Below are 18,528 nucleotides of genomic sequence, written 5' to 3'. Positions count from 1 at the left end.
TGCCTCGCGCCCGCGGGCGCCTCCTGCCGTAGTGGAGGCCGCAAAGCCGCCCGGCTGCTCGCCGGACTTGCCTTCGCCCAGGCTGGGGCCTTGACCAGCTTGTTTCGCTGCTGCGCCTGGGAGCTGTTAAACCAGGAAAACTACTAAAACCACTTCCCAGGCGAAATCGATCCCAGCCCTGCCAGTGCCCCAGAATCTGTCCAGTCTGGGACGTGTCAGAGGCTGGGAAGAAAAAGTTAGAGGAGGTGTCAGTGAGAGAACTGTTGACATATGCCTCTCAGGGCAGTACTCCTAGCCCAGGAGCCTGGTCGTCGTTGTGTCCTGGGCTTTTATTATGGCATCTTCAATTATTTTCCAGTTCACCCCAGTACTGAGTGGCCATATGTCTGGCTTCCTACAAGAATGAAACTGAGGGTTCTAATGTATCCTAAGGGCTCTAATTTATCCTAAATTACTTTGTGAAGTAGTTTTAAAGGCAAATTTTCTTCAACTAGAAGTCAGCGTGTTCTCAGCAGCTGTGTGCTGTGGTACGGATTCCATATTTTTTAAACTATCTGCCACACATCAAGCTAACAGTGCCCAGTGTCCCACATTCTGAAGCTTACAATGAAGGAAACCTTCCATGTAAACAAATGCAATGCAATGTATTAATACTAGTTATGGAAGGACCTACAGAGACTTAGAGACAAGGAAGATAGTTCCTGGAAAGTCGAGAGAGTTCACAGTAAATCTCTCTGAACTGTGTTTTTTAAGATTAACGGGATTTCTCAAGCAAAAAAAATTAGGAACACCTACACTAGTTGTTACAGATTTAAAAAAAAAAAAAAAACACCTACGCTAGTTGCTAGAAACTTTTAAAAAAGGCTAGGAAAACAAGTAAACTAACAAATGAAATAGTTAAGGATTGTATTAACTTGTTGGAAAGAAAAAAAAAAGAAAAATACAGGTTGCCGAGGATAATTCTGCCTTGGGAATAAGGGCGGTTCAACGCAGTGCTATAGATTTAAGCGCAACCTCGTATACGAACTGAGTACTGGACATTTCCACACAACCAAAGCACATGATACACAAATAGAGATAACTTTCACAGACAAGTCAGAAGGCATGACTATAGCAGTCCACTAATTCCCACTGCTTTCCCAGCACGCTGGCGAACTCCCACCTAGCGGCAGGAATCCACGAGCACGTGGGGGTTTTACGCATGTGCCCTGAGTCATCTTGAAGTAAAATGAGACGCTGTGTTTACCTTCCTCTCAACCAGCTTCCGGAACTACTTATATCTCGGTTTTCCTAGACAGCCTTAGTTTTCAGCCTTTCAACAAATGTATTTCACTTAAGGGATCTGCACCCACACAAAAGCACTTCTTCGCCTAATCCATTCTTAAGCCGCTACCCACTTCTTAGGAGCACAGGCGAGGGCGAGTCTGCGCAGTACAAGCAGCAGAGCGCGTTCCGGGTTCTGGCACACCGTGTTCATGCCCTTCTTCCGGTCCGGAAGGCTGTACCATTCCGTGTCCGATCGTTGTGTCTGTCCTAATTCACACATGATTTTCCGAAACAAGATGTACTAATGTTGGCCACAAGAAGATTCCTGTCTCCCTAACTATTACTATAACTGCTGTCTATATCGTTGCGTCCCTGAGGCGCCCCCGCCATCCTCGAATGGTCTATACCAACTTCACCTCCGGTTCTAGGTGTCATGGCTGCCTGGAGAGTCTAGCAAGAGTTTGCACCTGGGGTGGGAAGGGTCCGAAGCCCACACCCAGAGACCTAGCAAGATAAAGTTGCGTACCGGTTCTGGAAGCGACACCTTCTCTAAATCTTCGACGATGGCGGCGTCCGGGAGCGGTATGGCCCAGAAAACCTGGGAATTGGCCAACAACATGCAGGAAGCCCAGAGTATCGATGAAATCTACAAATATGACAAGAAACAGCAGCAAGAAATCTTAGCGGCGAAGCCCTGGACTAAGGAGTGAGGAGGTCCCTGGCGAGACGCAGGGGAGGGGTGGGGTGGCGGGAGTGTAAGAGACCAGGGGGAGAGGGAGTTAAAGACGTTGCAGAGCTCGTCTTGTCATGGGCGGGGAAAGGAAGAATATGTCCCAGGCAGATTTGGGTCTGGCATTATTCCCGCAAGTAGAGCCTGAGCCCCTTTGCTGAGGCCTGCTTCGACTCTCCTTTCTATTTCTTTTACCCATTTGCCTCTGGACAAGGTAATGGTAACAAGCGGTGGTTTAAGTTGTCAATTCTCAACGCCTATGCTGTCATATGTGCTTATACACCTTGTGGGGACCTTCAGCTAACCCCAGACGGGTACCGCAGCGATTCTCAGAATGTAGTCAGGAGCCCAAGGGTCCTCACTTCTACTACGAGTGAGCCTTTTTTTCCCCCCCGCGATCTTTGCTGGGTTTTTTTTGTTTGTTTGTTTTGGTTTTTGAGAGGTTTTTGCTATAGGGTGCGTGCGCTCGCCAGTCCGAGAGAGAGAGAGACAGAGAGACAGAAAGCGAGAAATCACCCCCCAGGGAGGATGGCCACGCCGCAATCCCTTCTTCTCCATTCTCCTCTCGGAATCCTGGGCACGCACACGCGCCCAGCGTGAGTTTACGCCACCAGGTCCAGGACTCGAACCGTGGTCGACTACGTGGGAGTCCAGGGACATAGCCATTACGCTTAACTGCTGGTCCCCTTTGTTGGGTTTTTGATAGTGGTAATTATTTTAGGGGCATGCTTAGGCTCTGCAAAATAGAGCTTCAGGCTCTTGATGTTTAGCAAAATCTCTTTATCTCTGGAAGACATGGCAAATTGAGGGGTTTTGTTTTGTTTTGTTTTGTTTTGTTTTAATTTGCTAGAGAATGTGCTCTCACAGGAGAAAAAGTGAGAAAGCAGCCCCTGTTGGAGTTGGCAATCCCTTCCTTATTTCTCATTTTGGAATTTGAGGCTTACGCGCACACATTATGTTTTTCAAGCAACTGGGCCTAAAACTCCAACTGCACAGTCGGCCATGTGGGATCCAGCCACCTTCCCCACTACCACTGGCTGGCCCAGCAAGTGAAGGATTTTTTTGACCCATAACATTATTCTTTCCTGAGAACAGTCTTTGATACAGACAAAAAGAGCCCAAACTGACAAATAAATAGAAAGTGGAGCCATAGTCCATGACAGAACATGGTTCATGTGCCTGTTTTTACAAGGCTAGCTCTGTATTCATATTCAGTCATGTTTATGAGTACTTAATATGGGGTAAGTGTTGAGGTATGAATAACCTTATTTATTTATTCATTCATTCATTCATTTATTTATTGGTTTGTCAGATGACAGGTGTGCTGACCAGAGACAGACAGAGAAAGACAGAGGGAAAGTAGGAAATCACCCCATAGGGGGCATGGCCACACATCAATCCATTCTTCTTCTTTCTTGCCCTGGGATTTTGGGCATGTGTGTGCTCACACATGCTTAGGTCCCAGAACTCGAAATGTGATTGGCCATGTGGGAGTCCAGCACCTTAACCACCATGCCACCTGCTGACCCCCTCCATATGTTATTTAATCTTCATGATAACACAGTTCTGTATTTTCATTTTTTTTTTTGTAAGTGAGAAAACAAGCAAATGCTTTAACTTACCTCATGATCCTACTGAGACAATGAACTCTTCTTGAGTGATAGTCAGGCCTAAGGTCCTTCTCACAACTGTCACTGAGTAGTTGGTTGATCTTAGGAAATTTAATCTGTCTTCATTTATATGGAAAATAGATATAAGACCTACATATTGATGATGTCATAAAGATTTCATGAGGTAATGTATAAAAAGGATCTAGAATGTATGTAAAGAATGTATGTTCTCGGGACCAGCAGTTAGCGTAATGGCTATGTCACTGAACTCCCACGTAGTCAACCACGGTTCACGTCCCGGACCTGGTGGCTTAAACTCACACCTGGCGTGTGTGCATGCATGCCCAAGATCCCGAGAGGAGATTGGAGGAGAAGGGATTGTGGTGTGGCCATCCCCCCTGCATGGTGATTTCTCACTTTCTATCTCTCTGTCTCTCTCTGTCTGTCTGGCAAGCACACGCGCCCTATAGTGAAAACCTCTCCAAAAAAAAAAGAAAGAAAGGAAGAATGTATGTTCTCTGTGTGACGAGAACACAGTAATTGTCTTTTTTTCCTTTTCTCCAGTAAAAGAGATGCCAAGATTTTAATTAATCTTTTCCTTCCAAGACCAAGTCTCCATATTTTTTATCTTGTGGTTGAAATCTGGTGAAACTTGGGAATTAAACTTGAATGCTTTATGTGCACAATCATCTAAAAAGACTTCTCAGGCCAAGGACTCCATTGATCAGGGATTAGATCACTGGTCTTGTAAAAAAGGCTTCTTGGGACCAGCAGATGGCATAATAGTTACATCGCTGGACTCCCACAAAGTAGACCACCGTTCAAGTCCTAAACCCACTGACGGTGTGTGTGCGTGTATGCCCAAAATCCTCAGAGAATGAAAGAGAAGGGACTGCAGTGTGGCCATCCCTCCTGAGGAATGATTTCTTGCTTTTGTCTCTGTCTCTCCGGCAAGAGCATATATACCCTATGCCAAAGCTCTCTTAAAAAAAAAAAAAAGAAAAGCTTCTCAGAGACATTGGCTGTACGTTTTAGGGTGATAATAGTGTGTTCCAAATATTTGGAAACTATCACCTTGCCTCACTGATTGTGTCTCTAATTATATTCATCCTAGTTTTCTGGGGCCACATCAGTGAAACCAAAATTTTCAAGATTTTAGTCTCATTCACCAAAGACAAATTCTGGAATAGTGATCATAAACAAACTAGGGATATAAGAGGTCTTCATAAAGTTCATGGAAAAAATGTGTATTATGCGGGCCAGTAGTTGGCATGATGGTTAAGGTAGACCACATTTTGAGCCCCAGACCAGGTGGCTTGAAAACCACACTGGATGCATATGTGCCCAAAGGCCTGAAAGGAGAATGGAGGGGAGCAGACTGTAGCATAGCCATCCCCCAGGGGGTGATTTCTCACTATGTCTTCATGCCTCTCTTCAAGGAGCAACCACACCCTATAGCAAACTAAAAACATACACACAAAAAAAGTGAATATTACGAGAAAATTGCATTTTTCACAATATTTTGCACCAAATAAATGCATATTTTTATTCTATTTTTGCATTAAATCTACTTTTTAATTTTAAGGTTGATATTGTCATAGAAGTCAATGTTCTTAGAGAGTTCTATAAGTTCTTAGAGAGTAGGTTAAGTTCTATAAGTTCTAAGAGACAAGTTAGGGACCAGCAGTTAGCATAATGGTTATGTTGCTGGACCCCCATGTAGTTGACTGCCCTTCAAGTCCCGGACCTGGTGGCTTAAACTCACGCCAGGCGCATGTGCGTGTGTGCCCAAGATCCCCAGAGGAGAATGGAGGAGAAGGGATTGTAGCATGGCCATCCCCCCTGGAGGGGGGTGATTTCTTGCTTTCTGTCTCTCTGTCTCTCTTTCTGGCGAGTGCACAAGCCCTATAGCAAAACGTCTCAAAAAAATAAAAAGAGAGGTTAATCATGCTAGAAACAGCAAGCCCTTATTAAAGTTTTGGTATGTGTCAGGCACTAAGCTAAGTATTTTATATCCATCATTTCATTTCTATTACTTTATTTCCTCCTGACAACTATGAAAAACCACTATTTATAGATAAGGAAACTGAGGTGCAGACATAAAGTGGTTCCCAAAGCCACAGCTATGGAGTAGAATTGCCAAGATTAACACCTCGAGAGCTGGATGTCAGAACTCACATTCTGACATTAATCCAGAAGGTTAGGCCTGACAACAATAAGGTTAGAACCAAAGATGAAATCAGAGATTGGTGGTTCCAGATTAATGGAGAAAAAGTCTGTTGAACTGATCATATCATTCCCTTATTTGAATAGTGTATTAAAAAACTATTTCAGATTTGTCCCGTCACCCAAAGGGGAGTGCTTTTGTGGGCTCTAATTATATCCTATGCCGTGTATATTATTTCTAACTCTTTGCAAGAACTGTGTCCTTTTTACTTCCTTTTTGTTCCCACATTACATGCTCCCCTTCCATCATTGTAAATTTCTTCACTACTTAGTATTTTCACAAACACTGTCTTTGAAATTGTACTTCATGTAAAAATGTAATTACATTGTGATTTTGTTTTGTAGTCACCATTACTTTAAGTACTGCAAAATCTCAGCACTGGCTCTACTGAAAATGGTGATGCATGCCAGATCAGGAGGCAACTTGGAAGTGATGGGATTGATGCTAGGAAAGGTGGACGGTGAAACCATGATCATTATGGACAGTTTTGCTTTGCCTGTAGAGGGCACTGAAACCCGAGTAAATGCTCAGGCTGCTGCCTATGAATACATGGCTGCATACATAGAAAATGCCAAACAGGTAAAAATGTTGTTCCTTAAAGTTTAGTAATTGTGTGTTAGAGTCCCCATGTGACGTTTGAGTTTCTAACCTTAAAATTATCCTCTTTTACAAAAAATTATATATTTTTAATACAGTAATTTCTGTGTAAAATATATACAAGATTAAAAGTCTAACATGTAACATAGACCTCCCCCCCCCGCCCTAGGAACTCTCACATATTATTAGGTGTGTGTTTAGAATCAGAAGTTTGGAAACAACCTAAATGTTCCTGAGTATAAAACCAGTTAAATAAATTATAGTACCTCCATCAGTGGACTGCTAGGCAGTATTAAAAAAATAAAAGGTAGCAATGTATATATTTACTTTCAGTGAACAAACTCTGGAATAATTTGTTGACTGAAACAGCAAAGTGGAAAACTCCAAATGTGGTATGGTATGCCAGCATGTGTGTGTTTCATTAATCTACATTTTTACAAACATGTATTCAGTGTGCAAAGACTATTTCTGTAAGAGTATGTAAACAGCTGGTAGAAAAAGAGATGGAAAGAAGACTGAATACCCTGTCATACTTGGACCTTGTTAGTTGTGTGCTTTGTACATGTATTAGCTATTCAAAAAATCCTTTTTTTTTTTTAACCATTGTTTGACTTTAATATCATGTAAACAGAGAAATGACAAGTGTCTCTAAGATTAAGCAGAAGCCTCAAACTCCTTTGCACTCCTCATTTATTAGGTTGGCCGTCTCGAAAATGCAATTGGCTGGTACCACAGCCACCCTGGCTATGGCTGCTGGCTTTCTGGAATTGATGTTAGTACTCAGATGCTCAATCAGCAGTTCCAAGAACCATTTGTAGCAGTGGTCGTAAGTATTTTTACAACTAGTTTTAACTTGCTTCTTTCTGAAGATTTATTATAACAGGTATACTGAGAAAGAAAAACCGTGTGATGTAAAGAGCAAGGTTCTAGTGTCAATCTGTCTAGGTTTGAATCTGAATTCCACCCTTAGAAGGACTTTGAGCAGGTTACCTAACTTCTACCATCTCATTCTCTCCCCATTGTAAAATGAGAGGAAGCATAGCACCTGTGGCTTAGTGCCCTGCTCATCTGGGGCATTCATTCAGTGTTGACTGAACTGAGTAAGCAGGAATTCCTTTTATTATAAGCTCAGCTCTTATTATAAGCTGTTATTTTAAGCTCAGTGCATTTTAGATGCAACCCAGGTTTCTATGAGGGAGGTATAAATTATTCCTTATTGAAAAGAATACTTCTGGGACCAGCAGATGGCATAATGGATATGTTCCTGGACTCCCACATAGTTAACCACAGTTTGATTCATGAGCCTGGTAACAAAACTCACACCGGGTGCATGTGCGTGTGTACCCAAAATTCTGAGAGAAGAATGGAGGTAAAGGGACTGTGGCATGGCTATCCCTCCTAAGGAGTAATTTCTCACTTTCTGTCTCTCTGTCTCTCTCTGCCTCTTTGGCGAGCACATGCGCCCTATAGCAAAAATCTCTCTTAAAAAAAAAAAAAAAGAATACTTTTTATTTCTTTAAAAAGATGAGCAAGGGGCCAGCAGGTGGTGTAGTGGTTAAGGTCATTGGACTACCACATGACCAACCAAGTTTCAAGTCCTGGACCTTGTGGCTTGCTTTCTCACTTTCTCTCTCTCTCTCCACCCCCCTCTAATCAAAGTAAAAATAAGCAAATAAATAAAGTTAAATAATTCTTTAAAACAATGAAAAGATGAGCAAATATTCAAATAATATTCTTTTTTTTTTTTTTTTATTTTTTGAGAGGTGTGCATTCACCAGACAGACAGAGAGCGACAGAGAAATAGAAAGTGAGAAATCACCCCCCAGGGGGGGATGGCCACGCCACAATCCCTACTCCTCCATTCTCTTCTCGGGATCTTGGGCATGCACGCACACGTGCCCAGTGTGAGTTTTAAGCCACCAGGTCCGGGACTCGAACCGTGGTCAGCTACATGAGAGTTCAGCGACATAGCCATTATGCTAACTGCTGGTCCCTCAAATAATATTCTTAAGTGATATCATAACTAAGTCTTATCTCTGTAAGACACATATATACCCATTTTATTGAACTTTTATGGTTCTTTGGGTTGATTATTATCTTTGATTATTAAATTATGTGTATAGTGTTCTATATATATGTATTTTTAGATTTACAATATGTAATTAAATGGAGGCTTATCGTGACTTTATATCAGCAGGTATTAACTTTATCTTTATTATAGATTGATCCAACAAGAACAATCTCTGCAGGGAAAGTGAATCTTGGAGCCTTTAGGACATACCCAAAGGTAATTTTTTTTAATTATAAATCCTTATAATTTCTTTCTTTTTGGGGGGGGGAGGGGAGAGGTTTTTGCTATAGGACGCGTGCACTCGCCAGAGAGAGAGAGACAGACAGAGACAGACAGAGAGACAGAAAGCGAGAAATCACTCCCCAGGGGGGATGGTCATGCCCCAATCCCTTCTCCTCCATTCTCCTCTCAGGATCTTGGGCACGCACGCACACGCGCCTGGCGTGAGTTTTAAGCCACCGGGTCTGGGGTGCGAACCGTGGTTGACTACATGGGAGTACAACGACATATCCATTACGCCAGCTGCTGGTGCCCAATCCTTATAATTTCTTAATTCCAAATATTTGACTTATTTTTTAAAGATATGTTATGATCAGTATTGTTTTGTCCTAAATCAATTTAATATATATAAAATGGTAGTCAAATTGCAACAAACTCCCTAGCCAAAGATAGTACATTTATGCCATATATTGTTAATTTCACTGCAGACGCACTCTTTATTTAATAATACGTTTTGTATGCCCGTGGCATTTTTTTTTTTGAGAGGTTTTCGTATAGGGCGCGTTCGCTTGCCAGACAGACAGAGACATAGAGACAGAAAGCGAGAAATCACCCCCCAGGGGTGATGGTCACGCCGCAATCCTTTCTTCTCTATTCTCCTCTCGGGATCCTGGGCACACACGCACACGCGCCCGGCATGAGTTCTAAGCCACTGAGTCCGGGACGCGAACTGCGGTCAACTACGTGGGAGTCCAGCGACATAGCCATTACACTAACTGCTGGACAGGTAATAGTGAAACAACAAGCTACATAGATCTTTTTCCTTCCTGTGGGAGCCTACAATCTGAAATAGATATTATTGGGTTGTCGGAAAAGTCATGATGTATTTTTCTATACGGAGCGCATCATGATTTTTCCAAAGGCCCAGTAGCACAGTTGTATCTCACTGAAGGATGAGAAAAATGAACCTGTAAACCAAACCCAGCCTATAGCCACCAAATGGGGTTGGCGGAGAGTAGAGCAGTATACTTGTCAAAAGTAGAACATTGGGGGCCAAGAGATGGCATAGCACTTATGTCACTGGACTCCCACACAGCCAACCATGGTTCAAGTCCCAGACCCAGTGACTTGAAACTCATGCCAGGTGTGTGTGCGTGCATGTCCAAAATCCCGAGAGGAGAATGGAGAAGAGACTGCGGTGTGGCCATCTGCCAGCACCAGTGAGGGGGTTTTGTAGGGGATATTTCTTGCTTTCTGTTTCTCTGTCTCTCTGGCTAGCACATGTACCTCGTAGCAAAAATCTCTCTCAAAAAGAAAAGGTAGAATATTTATGTTTACTTGGCTACCCAAAACTAATATTCCTATAAATAGAAAGCTGCATAGGAAAAAATGTTTTTTTTGCTTGATCTGATTAATCTGTTTTCTTCATTTTTTTATTTAGGGCTACAAACCTCCTGATGAAGGACCTTCTGAGTACCAGACTATCCCACTTAATAAAATAGAAGACTTTGGTGTACACTGCAAACAGTAAGTCATTTTAAAATGTATCTGACAGCAAGACCATCATGAGAAACCTTAGAGATCAGAAGCTAGGTGGTAGTGCAGTGGTTAATGCAACTAAACCCACATGAGAAAGGTCCTGGATTTGTGTCCTGGGACCTCTCTAAGCAAACCAAGTGTGAACCAGGCTAAGACTCAAGGTGGATCATACAATGTGGAACATGTTATGGATCCTTGTCTCTCTCTCTCTCTCAGGGAAAAAATAAACATTTTAAAATAATAAAAAAGGAAACCTTAGAGATTATCCAGTTCCAAGCCACTCGTTTTAAAGAGGAAAAAAAGGGAACCCGCAGTTAGTGTAATGGCTATGTCGCTGGACTCCCAAGTAGTCAACCGCGGTTCGCGTCCCGGACCCGGTGGCTTAAAACTCACGCCGGGCACATGTGCGTGCGTGCCCAAGATCCCGAGAGGAGAAGGGATTGCAGCGTGACCATCCCCCCGGGGGGTGATTTCTCGCTTTCTGTCTCTATGTCTCTCTCTGTCTGGCGGGCGCACAAGCCCTATAGGGAATATCTCTCCAAAAAAAAAAAAAAAAAAGATGAGGAAAAAGGCTTAGATGAAATGAATTTCAGGCTAGCCAGTGGCATGGTAATTAAAGTGGCTAGATCTCACACAGCTGACTGTACAGTTCAAGTTCCAGACTGGTGGCTTAAACGACATGCTGGGTGTGTGTACATATGTGCCCAAAATCCTGAAAGGAAAATAGAGGGGAAAGGATTGCAGTGTACAGGGATTGCTTTTTCATTTTCTCTTTCTCTGTCTCTCTCTAGTGAGTGCACGCACCCTATAGCGAAACATTATGAGACTTTATAAGATAATAGTAAGACTATATAAATATAGAATAATGTTTGATTCTTTTATTAATATTGTACATGGTATTTGCCTTTCACACAACTGTATTCATTTTCTCAAATACAAGATACTTTACCCATACAAAATTAATGACGGAGAGACGTGTTCAGAGCCAACTTACACTGACACATCTGTAATACTCAAAGTACCTAGTATCTACTAAGCAAAGAGTCTTTCTAAACATTTTCACTCCAAAAGTTAAAGAAGCCATGCTAAAAACTACTGAATTATATACATTTTTTATCAATTATTTTATTTATAATTATTATTATTTTAATTTGTTATAGGGTACACGTGCTCATCAGATTCAGACAGAGAGAGAGACAAAGCAAAAGTAAGCCACCAGGTCTAGGATTCAAACTGTGGTTGGCGATGTGGGAGTCCAGTGCCCCAACCAGCATGCCACCAGCTAGCCCCTGAATTATATACTTTTTTAAAGTGATGAATTTTATGCTATATGAATTACATCTCAATTTTTTTAAATGTTCAGGAAGCCAATGGGGACAGTCTCCTCTGCCCCCTAGATATAGCTCACCTTCTCTCGCACCACTACCTTCACCCAAGATGTCACCATCTGGAGCTTGAACCACAGAACTAGCCTTCTTCCTACTTGTTCCAGTCTCACCAAGAATAAGCTCCTAGTTTTTATCATAGACTACACAAGCCCATATGGTCTGTCCCTTACAACCCTTCTGAGTTCATCTCTTACTTCTTAACCTTTGCTTTCTCCAGTCTGGCTAGATGGCGTCCTGTTTGTCAGCTGTGCCAAGCAGGCATCTGCCTCGGGGTATTTGCACCAGCCATTCCCTCTGCCTAGCCCATTCTCTTATTTCCATGTGGCTCACTAACTGTGTTACTCTTTGAGTGTCTTTAAGGGTTGCCTTAACAAAAAAGACTCATTGGTCACCCGGCCCAAAATAGCACATTCCTCTCACCCAGTCCCCTTTCCCTGTTTTCTTTTTCTTCTTAGCACCTGTTACCATCTGATATCTTTTTGCTTTCTTGTTCTTGATGCCATTAGAATAAAAACTTAATGGGAACAGAATTATTTGCTATAGTGTCCTCTTTACATTTGAAACAGGACAAGTGTTTAGAAATTCTTAGAAAATTCTAGCATTGCTAAAACAGGGTTTTTAAATTTGATATGATTTTTTAAAGAGAATAGAGGTTTGTTTAGCTCACAGTTTAGAGAGCCAAGGTCCAGGGATCACATCTGGTAAGGCTTTGCCTGTTGGTGAAGTCCCAGAACCATGCAAGGCATCACATCGTGAGGGAAGAAGAGCACACATCGCTTTGTGTACATCCATTCGTATATCAAGTTTTCAGATATATTGGTTTTCTTTTCTTTTTTTTTTTTTAAGAGGTTTTTGCTATAGGGTGTGTGTGCTTGCCAGAAAGATAGAGAGAGACAGAGATAGAAAGGGAGAAATCACCCCCCCTGGGGGAGTAGCCACTCTGCAATCCGTTCTCCTCCATTCTCCTCTAGGGATCTTGGGCATGCACGCACATGCACCTGGCGTGAGTTTTAAGCCACCAGGTCCGGGACGCGAACCGCGGTCGACTACAAGGGAATCCAGCAACATAGCCATTACACTAATTGCTGGTCCCCTCCAGATATATTGGTTTTCAGTCATCTTTGACGTATTCCTGTAAAAATATCAAACTATCAACGTATCAATGGTTCATACTTTTTTTTAATAAGTCTCTGTTTTAGAGCATGTGTGATCACCAGAGAGAAAGAAACAGAGACAGTGAGAGGGAAAGTAAGAAATCACCCCCCAGGAGGATTGGCCACACTGCATTCCCTTCTCTTCCATTCTCCTCCTAGGATCTTGGGCGCACGCACACACACACACACACACACACCCAGTGTGAGTTTCAAGCCACCGGGTCCATGACTGAAACCGCAGTTGGCCATGTGGCGAGTCCAGCAACATAACCACTATGCCATCTGCAGCCCCAACAGTTCATACTTTTAATAGCTTCTCCATTTTTATTTGCCATCACTAGGAGCTTTTGAAACAAATGGAAAAGACTATGCTCTTTTTGTTTTTTGGAACAATGAAAGTACAAAGCAGGGTAAAATTAAAGTGAAAAGTATACTCCGAGATAGGAACAGGCTGGCTGCAAGGGTGGATACCAGCCCTTCCCCATTCTTTTGTTGGTTTATCCTTTTGTCTTCTTTAAATAACTTTTGGTAAGTACTCTATCTTGCCACTCTGGAAAATGAGACTGTCAGAAAGAAGTAGCTACATTGCTAGCTACTTGTATTCCTAAATAAGAAAGAGTAAAGTTTTTAATAGGACAAATAAATTATTTGATTTTTTTTTTTTAAGAGAGATTTTTGTTATAGGGCATGTGCAATTCCCAGAGTCTCAGAGAGAGACAGAGAGAGAAAAATAATCCCCCAGGGAGGATGGCCATGCCCCAATCCCTCCTCCTACCTTCTCCTTTCAGCTCCACACTTGGCCACACATTTACATGCCCCTGGCCTGAGTTTTAAGCTGCCAGGTCTGGGACTTGAACCATAGTTGACTATATGAGAGTCCAGCAATGTAACCATTATGCCACATGCTGGTCACTTGTTTTATTTTTATTGCAAATATTTAATGAAACATAGTGCCAACTCAAAAGAGCAGGAATTTTGTTTTGTTTTGTTTCTTAAGGTTTCTGCCATAGAGCATGTGAACTTGCCAGAGGGAGAAAGACAGAGACAATGAAAGAGAAAGTGAGAATTCACTCCCTGGGGGATGGGGAGTGGCCATACCACAATTCCTTCTCCAACATTCTCTTCCTGGGATTTTGGGCACACATGCGCACACCCAGCATGATTTTCTGTCTTTTTTTTTTTTTTTAAAGAATTATTTTAGGGGACCAGCAGGCAGCATAGTAGCTAAGGCACTGGACATTCCCACATGGCTGACCATGGTTCAAGTTCCTGACTTGTAGCTTGTTTTCTTACTTTCTCTCTCTCTCTCTGGTCAAAATGAAAAATAAATAAATAAATGAGTAAATACAATTAAAAATAAATAATTCCTTTAAAAATTATTTTATTTAACTTTGTTTATTTGTTTTAACTTGACCAGAGAGAGACAGAGTAAAATAGAGTGGGGATGAGAAAGCCAACCACGATGTCCGGGACTCAAACCACAGTCAGCCATGTGGGAGTTCAACACTCAACCACCGCAGCGCCTGCTGGCCCCACCCCAGTATGATTTTCAAGCCACATGGGAGTCCAGCACCTTAAGCACCATATGACGTGCTGGCCCCAAAATCAGGAGTTTTGCATTGGCTGGTTATATATCCATTTCCTAAATTATTTGATGATGAATTATTTGCAGTTTATATAGACATTTTTCCTCCCATATCATAATGCAGACCCCAAAATCTGCTATAGACATAGAATCTAAAGTAAGTGTTAAATATTTTAACTTTAAAAATCTTAGTGGAAATAGGAGACAAAATTTTTTTAATTAGCTTATATTTTATCATTGCGATAAGCATATTGTTTAAAGAGTCAAATAATTCTATGAAAACAACAATCTTGTCCCCGTCTCTTTTCTGTTCCCTCAAGGCAGTCACTTAAACTATTACAGTTATTCCTTTAAATATTTACCTGAATATCTTCAGATATCATGTTGATAAAGTTCTTTCTTTTTTTTATTTTTTTGATAATGCCATTTCTTGATTTTTAGTTCCAAGCAGTATCTGTTACTGACTTTGCATACAAAAAAATGACAATTTAGTTTTTTGGTTGTTTTTAAAGAATTACCCATTTACTTAATTCTGTTTGTTGTTGTTGTTATTATTATTATTATTAATTTGACAAGACAGAGAGAGAGAGAGGGAAAACAAGAAAGCAAGCCGCCAGGTCCGGAACTCGAACCACTGTTGGCCATGGGGGAATCCAGCATCCCCAACCACCACCCCACCTGCCAGCCCCATGAAGACTTAGTATTAAGAGTAACTGAATACTGCTCTTATTTTCAACTCCACTACTGAAATGTGTTGCTAACTACCATATATCAGGGAGAAAATTTATTACATCAGTCTATGGGATTGAAACAGTAATTATATTAAGATAATCCATAAATTTTAAAACAAAACATAAAAGTTATTCTAGAGGCCAGCAGATGGTATAATGGTTACGTCACTGAACTCCCATGTAGTCAACCAGGGTTCGAGTCCCAGACCCTGAGTCTTAAACTCACACAGGGCACTTGTGCTTGGGTGCCAAAATCCCAAGAAAAGAACAGATGAGAAGGGATTATGCCATGGCTATTCTTTCTGGGAGATGATTTCTCTCTCTCCGTCTCTCTGTCTCTCTCTGCCTCTCTGGTGAAAGCATACACCCTATTGCAAAAAAAAAAAAACTCTCTCTAAAAAGAGTCTATTCTAGGGAACAACAGTTAGCATAATGGGTATGTCACTGAACTCCCATGTAGTCGACCACGGTTCAAGTCCTGGACCTGGTGGCTTAAACTCACGCTGGGTGTGTGTGCATATGTACCCAAGATCGCAAGAGGAGAAAGAAGGAGAAGGGATTGTGGCATGGTCATCCCCCCAGGGGGTGATTTCTCACTTTCTATCTCTCTGTCTTTCTGGTACACGCCCTTAAAAAAAACTCTAAAAAAAAAAAAAAGGACTATTCTAGACCATCAAGTTTGAGTTACTTTCCATCTTTTGTAAATCTAAATATCTTTTGCTTACTCCTCCTCTTCTCTTTCTTCCTCGTTTTCAAAGATAAATAATCTCTCTTTTTTATTTTAATTTTTAGAGATTTTTTGCTATAGGGCGTGTATGCTCACTGGAAATTCAGACATAGACATACAGAAATCAAGAAATAACTCCTCAGGAGGATGGTCATGCCACAATCCCTTCTCCATTCTCCTCATGGGATTTTGGGCACAAACGCATGGATGCCTGGTTTGAGTTCAAGCCACCAGGTCTGGGACTCAGACCACTGTTGACTACATGGAAGTCCAGCACCTGAACCACTATGCCACCTTATGGCTCCAAATCCATCCTTTCTAAAGCTGACCTTTTCATTTGAGTGTCTTCCTCTATCCCTGTTTCCCCTCCCCACCTCTAATGGTTCCTCACTCCTGCGGTTTCACTTCCTAAATACTCTCCTAAATAAAGAAGAAGGAGGGAGTGAAGAAGAGCAAGCACCCCTCATTGGACTGTGGTCATACCACAGTCCCTTTCCTCCATTTCTCCATCCCATCAGGAATTTGGGGCACACACACACCTTTCAAGCCCAGCCAGGATTCAAACTGAGCTGTGAGCCATGTAGAATCTGACTCCTTCCCACATAGCACTTAAGCACTGTGCTACAGGGCTGACTGTGATGTCTTTAACTGTTTATGTCTTTACTGCCAATCTGTATTCAGCAGGCATTTCTTGTTATATCCATGTATCTTTATCTTTTGCACCAACAACTTGTGTCTGAACCTTTGTCTCTAAGCATATGCCCCACTACAGTGGCTCCCTCTGTGGTATCCCTGCCTCCAACTGCTCTCCTTCAACACATCCTGATGGTGCTACCACAGCGAGCTTTCTAAAAACCCCTTTGGTTGTCACTGTACCGCTTCTGCTCCAACACCTCGTATGAGTAATACAGCACATAGAGGATAAAGTTTAAATATCTTACCTTTTTGGTAACATCTTCTACCAACTGACCTTAGCGTCATTTTCTAGATTTCCCTTAGGTTTTCTTCACATAATTATTCCGCTTTAGCTAAACTGTACAGCTAAACCAATATACTTTTTATCCCATGCATGCCTTTCCTTTTTGTATGTTGACACTCTCTGCCTAATACCCTCTTTGCTCTCAATGCATCCACACCATAGTCTCGTAGAAGGCTTACTCTGAACCCTGTCTTTTTGGTAGGGCTTCTCAGGTACCTCAAGCTCCAAATGACCACTTGAGTTTCTCTACAGTAAGAGTATTCTTTATCTCTACCACTTAATTGATAGGTGATTTATTTCATATCTACACTCTACTGTTATGCAATATGTGTCATCATATTTACTTCATGGATTCATACCACATCCCTCAAATATATGACAAGTTCCTCCTGGTAAAGAAGTTTTTATGCTTCTTCGTACCCACTGATATACAGAACCTGCTGAGATATTTAAACATTCGTTACTTTTAAAAAAATACATTTTAGACATTTAACCAAGTTTTCCTTGATATGCATTGATTAGGTAACTTTTGGAAGCAATAATAATTATTTTAAGCACTTTAAGGTTGCTTTAACAAAAGGTTAGGTTTGAACTACAGAATTTTCTTTTAAAAAAAGGAGGGGATGAGGAAACATAATTTTCAGTATTTTTTCTCAAGTTTAACTTATTATAGTCATTATTTTTTAATTTGACCAGAGAGAGAGGGAGAGGGAGGGAGGGAAAGTGAGAAAGCAAGCTTCTAGGTGAGGGACTCAAACTGGTCGACCATGTGGGAGTCTAGCACCCCAACCATCATGCCACCTGCCAGCCCCAATTTTCAGTATTTTTTAAAAAGTTACTGGAAATACTCAGACAAGAAGCCATTTTAAATCTGAGATGTGTCCTGGTATGTTCAGGGAATCTAAACACCATCTTTTAGGCTCCTAAAATATTCAAACAAGGTAGGGCAACCTCTGTCCTCTCTCTGTCTCTGTCTGCCTATCTTGCGTGCCTTCTCTCTCTTTAAATTATTTTTTTTAATTAAAGTTTTAAACCACTTCTCCTCACTTCGGGCCTTTTCTTTCTCTTGCTAATTTCTGAAGCCATTTTAAATCTGAGGTGTGTCCTGGTGTTTTCATTTTTTACCTTTAAAAAAAATTTTTTTTGTTCTCTTTTTGGTTGTTCTTGTCTATTTTTCCTTTTCTTTTGCTTTTATTTTTTTTTAACCTTACTTTCCCATTCTGCTCCTCACTCTCCACACACCAAGTGTCTAGATAGGCCTAGGTGCACAGAAGCCAAGCATCTGAATACTTTTAGAGTCATTGAAATCCTCAACACTTATTGAACCTCCTGCTTTAAAGAAGAAACTTCTTTTTATAAATGTGAACTCATAATCTGTTTCTGTGATACCACGTTACAAAGCACGGTAGCTGAATGACCAGAAACCACCGCAGAGTCACAGAAATATGAAAAAACAGGGGGAACCTGCAGTTAGCATAATGGCTATGTCGCTGGACTCCCACGTAGTCGACCGCAGTTCACGTCCCGAACCCGATGGCTTAGAACTCATGCCGGGCACGTGTGCATGCGTGCCCAAGATCCCGAGAGGAGAATGGAGGAGAAGGGATTGCGGCGTGACCACCCCCCCTGGGGGGTGATTTCTCGCTTTCTGTCTCTATGTCTCTCTCTGTCTGTCTGGTGAGCGCATGCACCCTATAGCAAAAAA

General features: G+C 41.7%; 2 protein-coding genes across 4 annotated transcripts in view; one reads left to right on the top strand and one right to left on the bottom strand.

Moving 5' to 3' along the window:
* CSPP1 (centrosome and spindle pole associated protein 1) overlaps nt 1-1,434 on the bottom strand; it is a 154,710-nt gene extending 153,276 nt beyond the window's left edge. Inside the window, exon 1 of the mRNA XM_006150462.3 lies at nt 1,247-1,434. The gene's annotated coding sequence lies outside the window, so the exon portion shown is untranslated. The remainder of the gene's footprint in view (nt 1-1,246) is intronic.
* A 60-nt stretch (nt 1,435-1,494) lies between these two features.
* COPS5 (COP9 signalosome subunit 5) overlaps nt 1,495-18,528 on the top strand; it is a 35,953-nt gene continuing 18,919 nt past the window's right edge. For 2 of the 3 annotated variants that reach the window (XM_027772625.1, XM_006150460.3), the window contains exons 1-5: nt 1,495-1,972; nt 6,178-6,412; nt 7,128-7,256; nt 8,652-8,717; nt 10,162-10,247. In XM_027772625.1, the coding sequence (XP_027628426.1) occupies nt 1,830-1,972; nt 6,178-6,412; nt 7,128-7,256; nt 8,652-8,717; nt 10,162-10,247 (659 nt within the window). In that variant the 5' untranslated portion in view covers nt 1,495-1,829. Of the gene's footprint in view, nt 1,981-6,177; nt 6,413-7,127; nt 7,257-8,651; nt 8,718-10,161; nt 10,248-18,528 lie in introns of all 3 variants that reach the window. The other variant, XM_014588594.2, reaches the window with a different exon arrangement.

Source organism: Tupaia chinensis, unplaced genomic scaffold, assembly GCF_000334495.1.
Source record: "Tupaia chinensis unplaced genomic scaffold, TupChi_1.0 Scaffold000288_2, whole genome shotgun sequence".
In the NCBI taxonomy this organism is placed as follows: Eukaryota; Metazoa; Chordata; class Mammalia; order Scandentia; family Tupaiidae; genus Tupaia; species Tupaia belangeri.
Note: the sequence above shows the minus strand (reverse complement) of the source record. Positions and strands in the feature narration are given on the sequence as shown.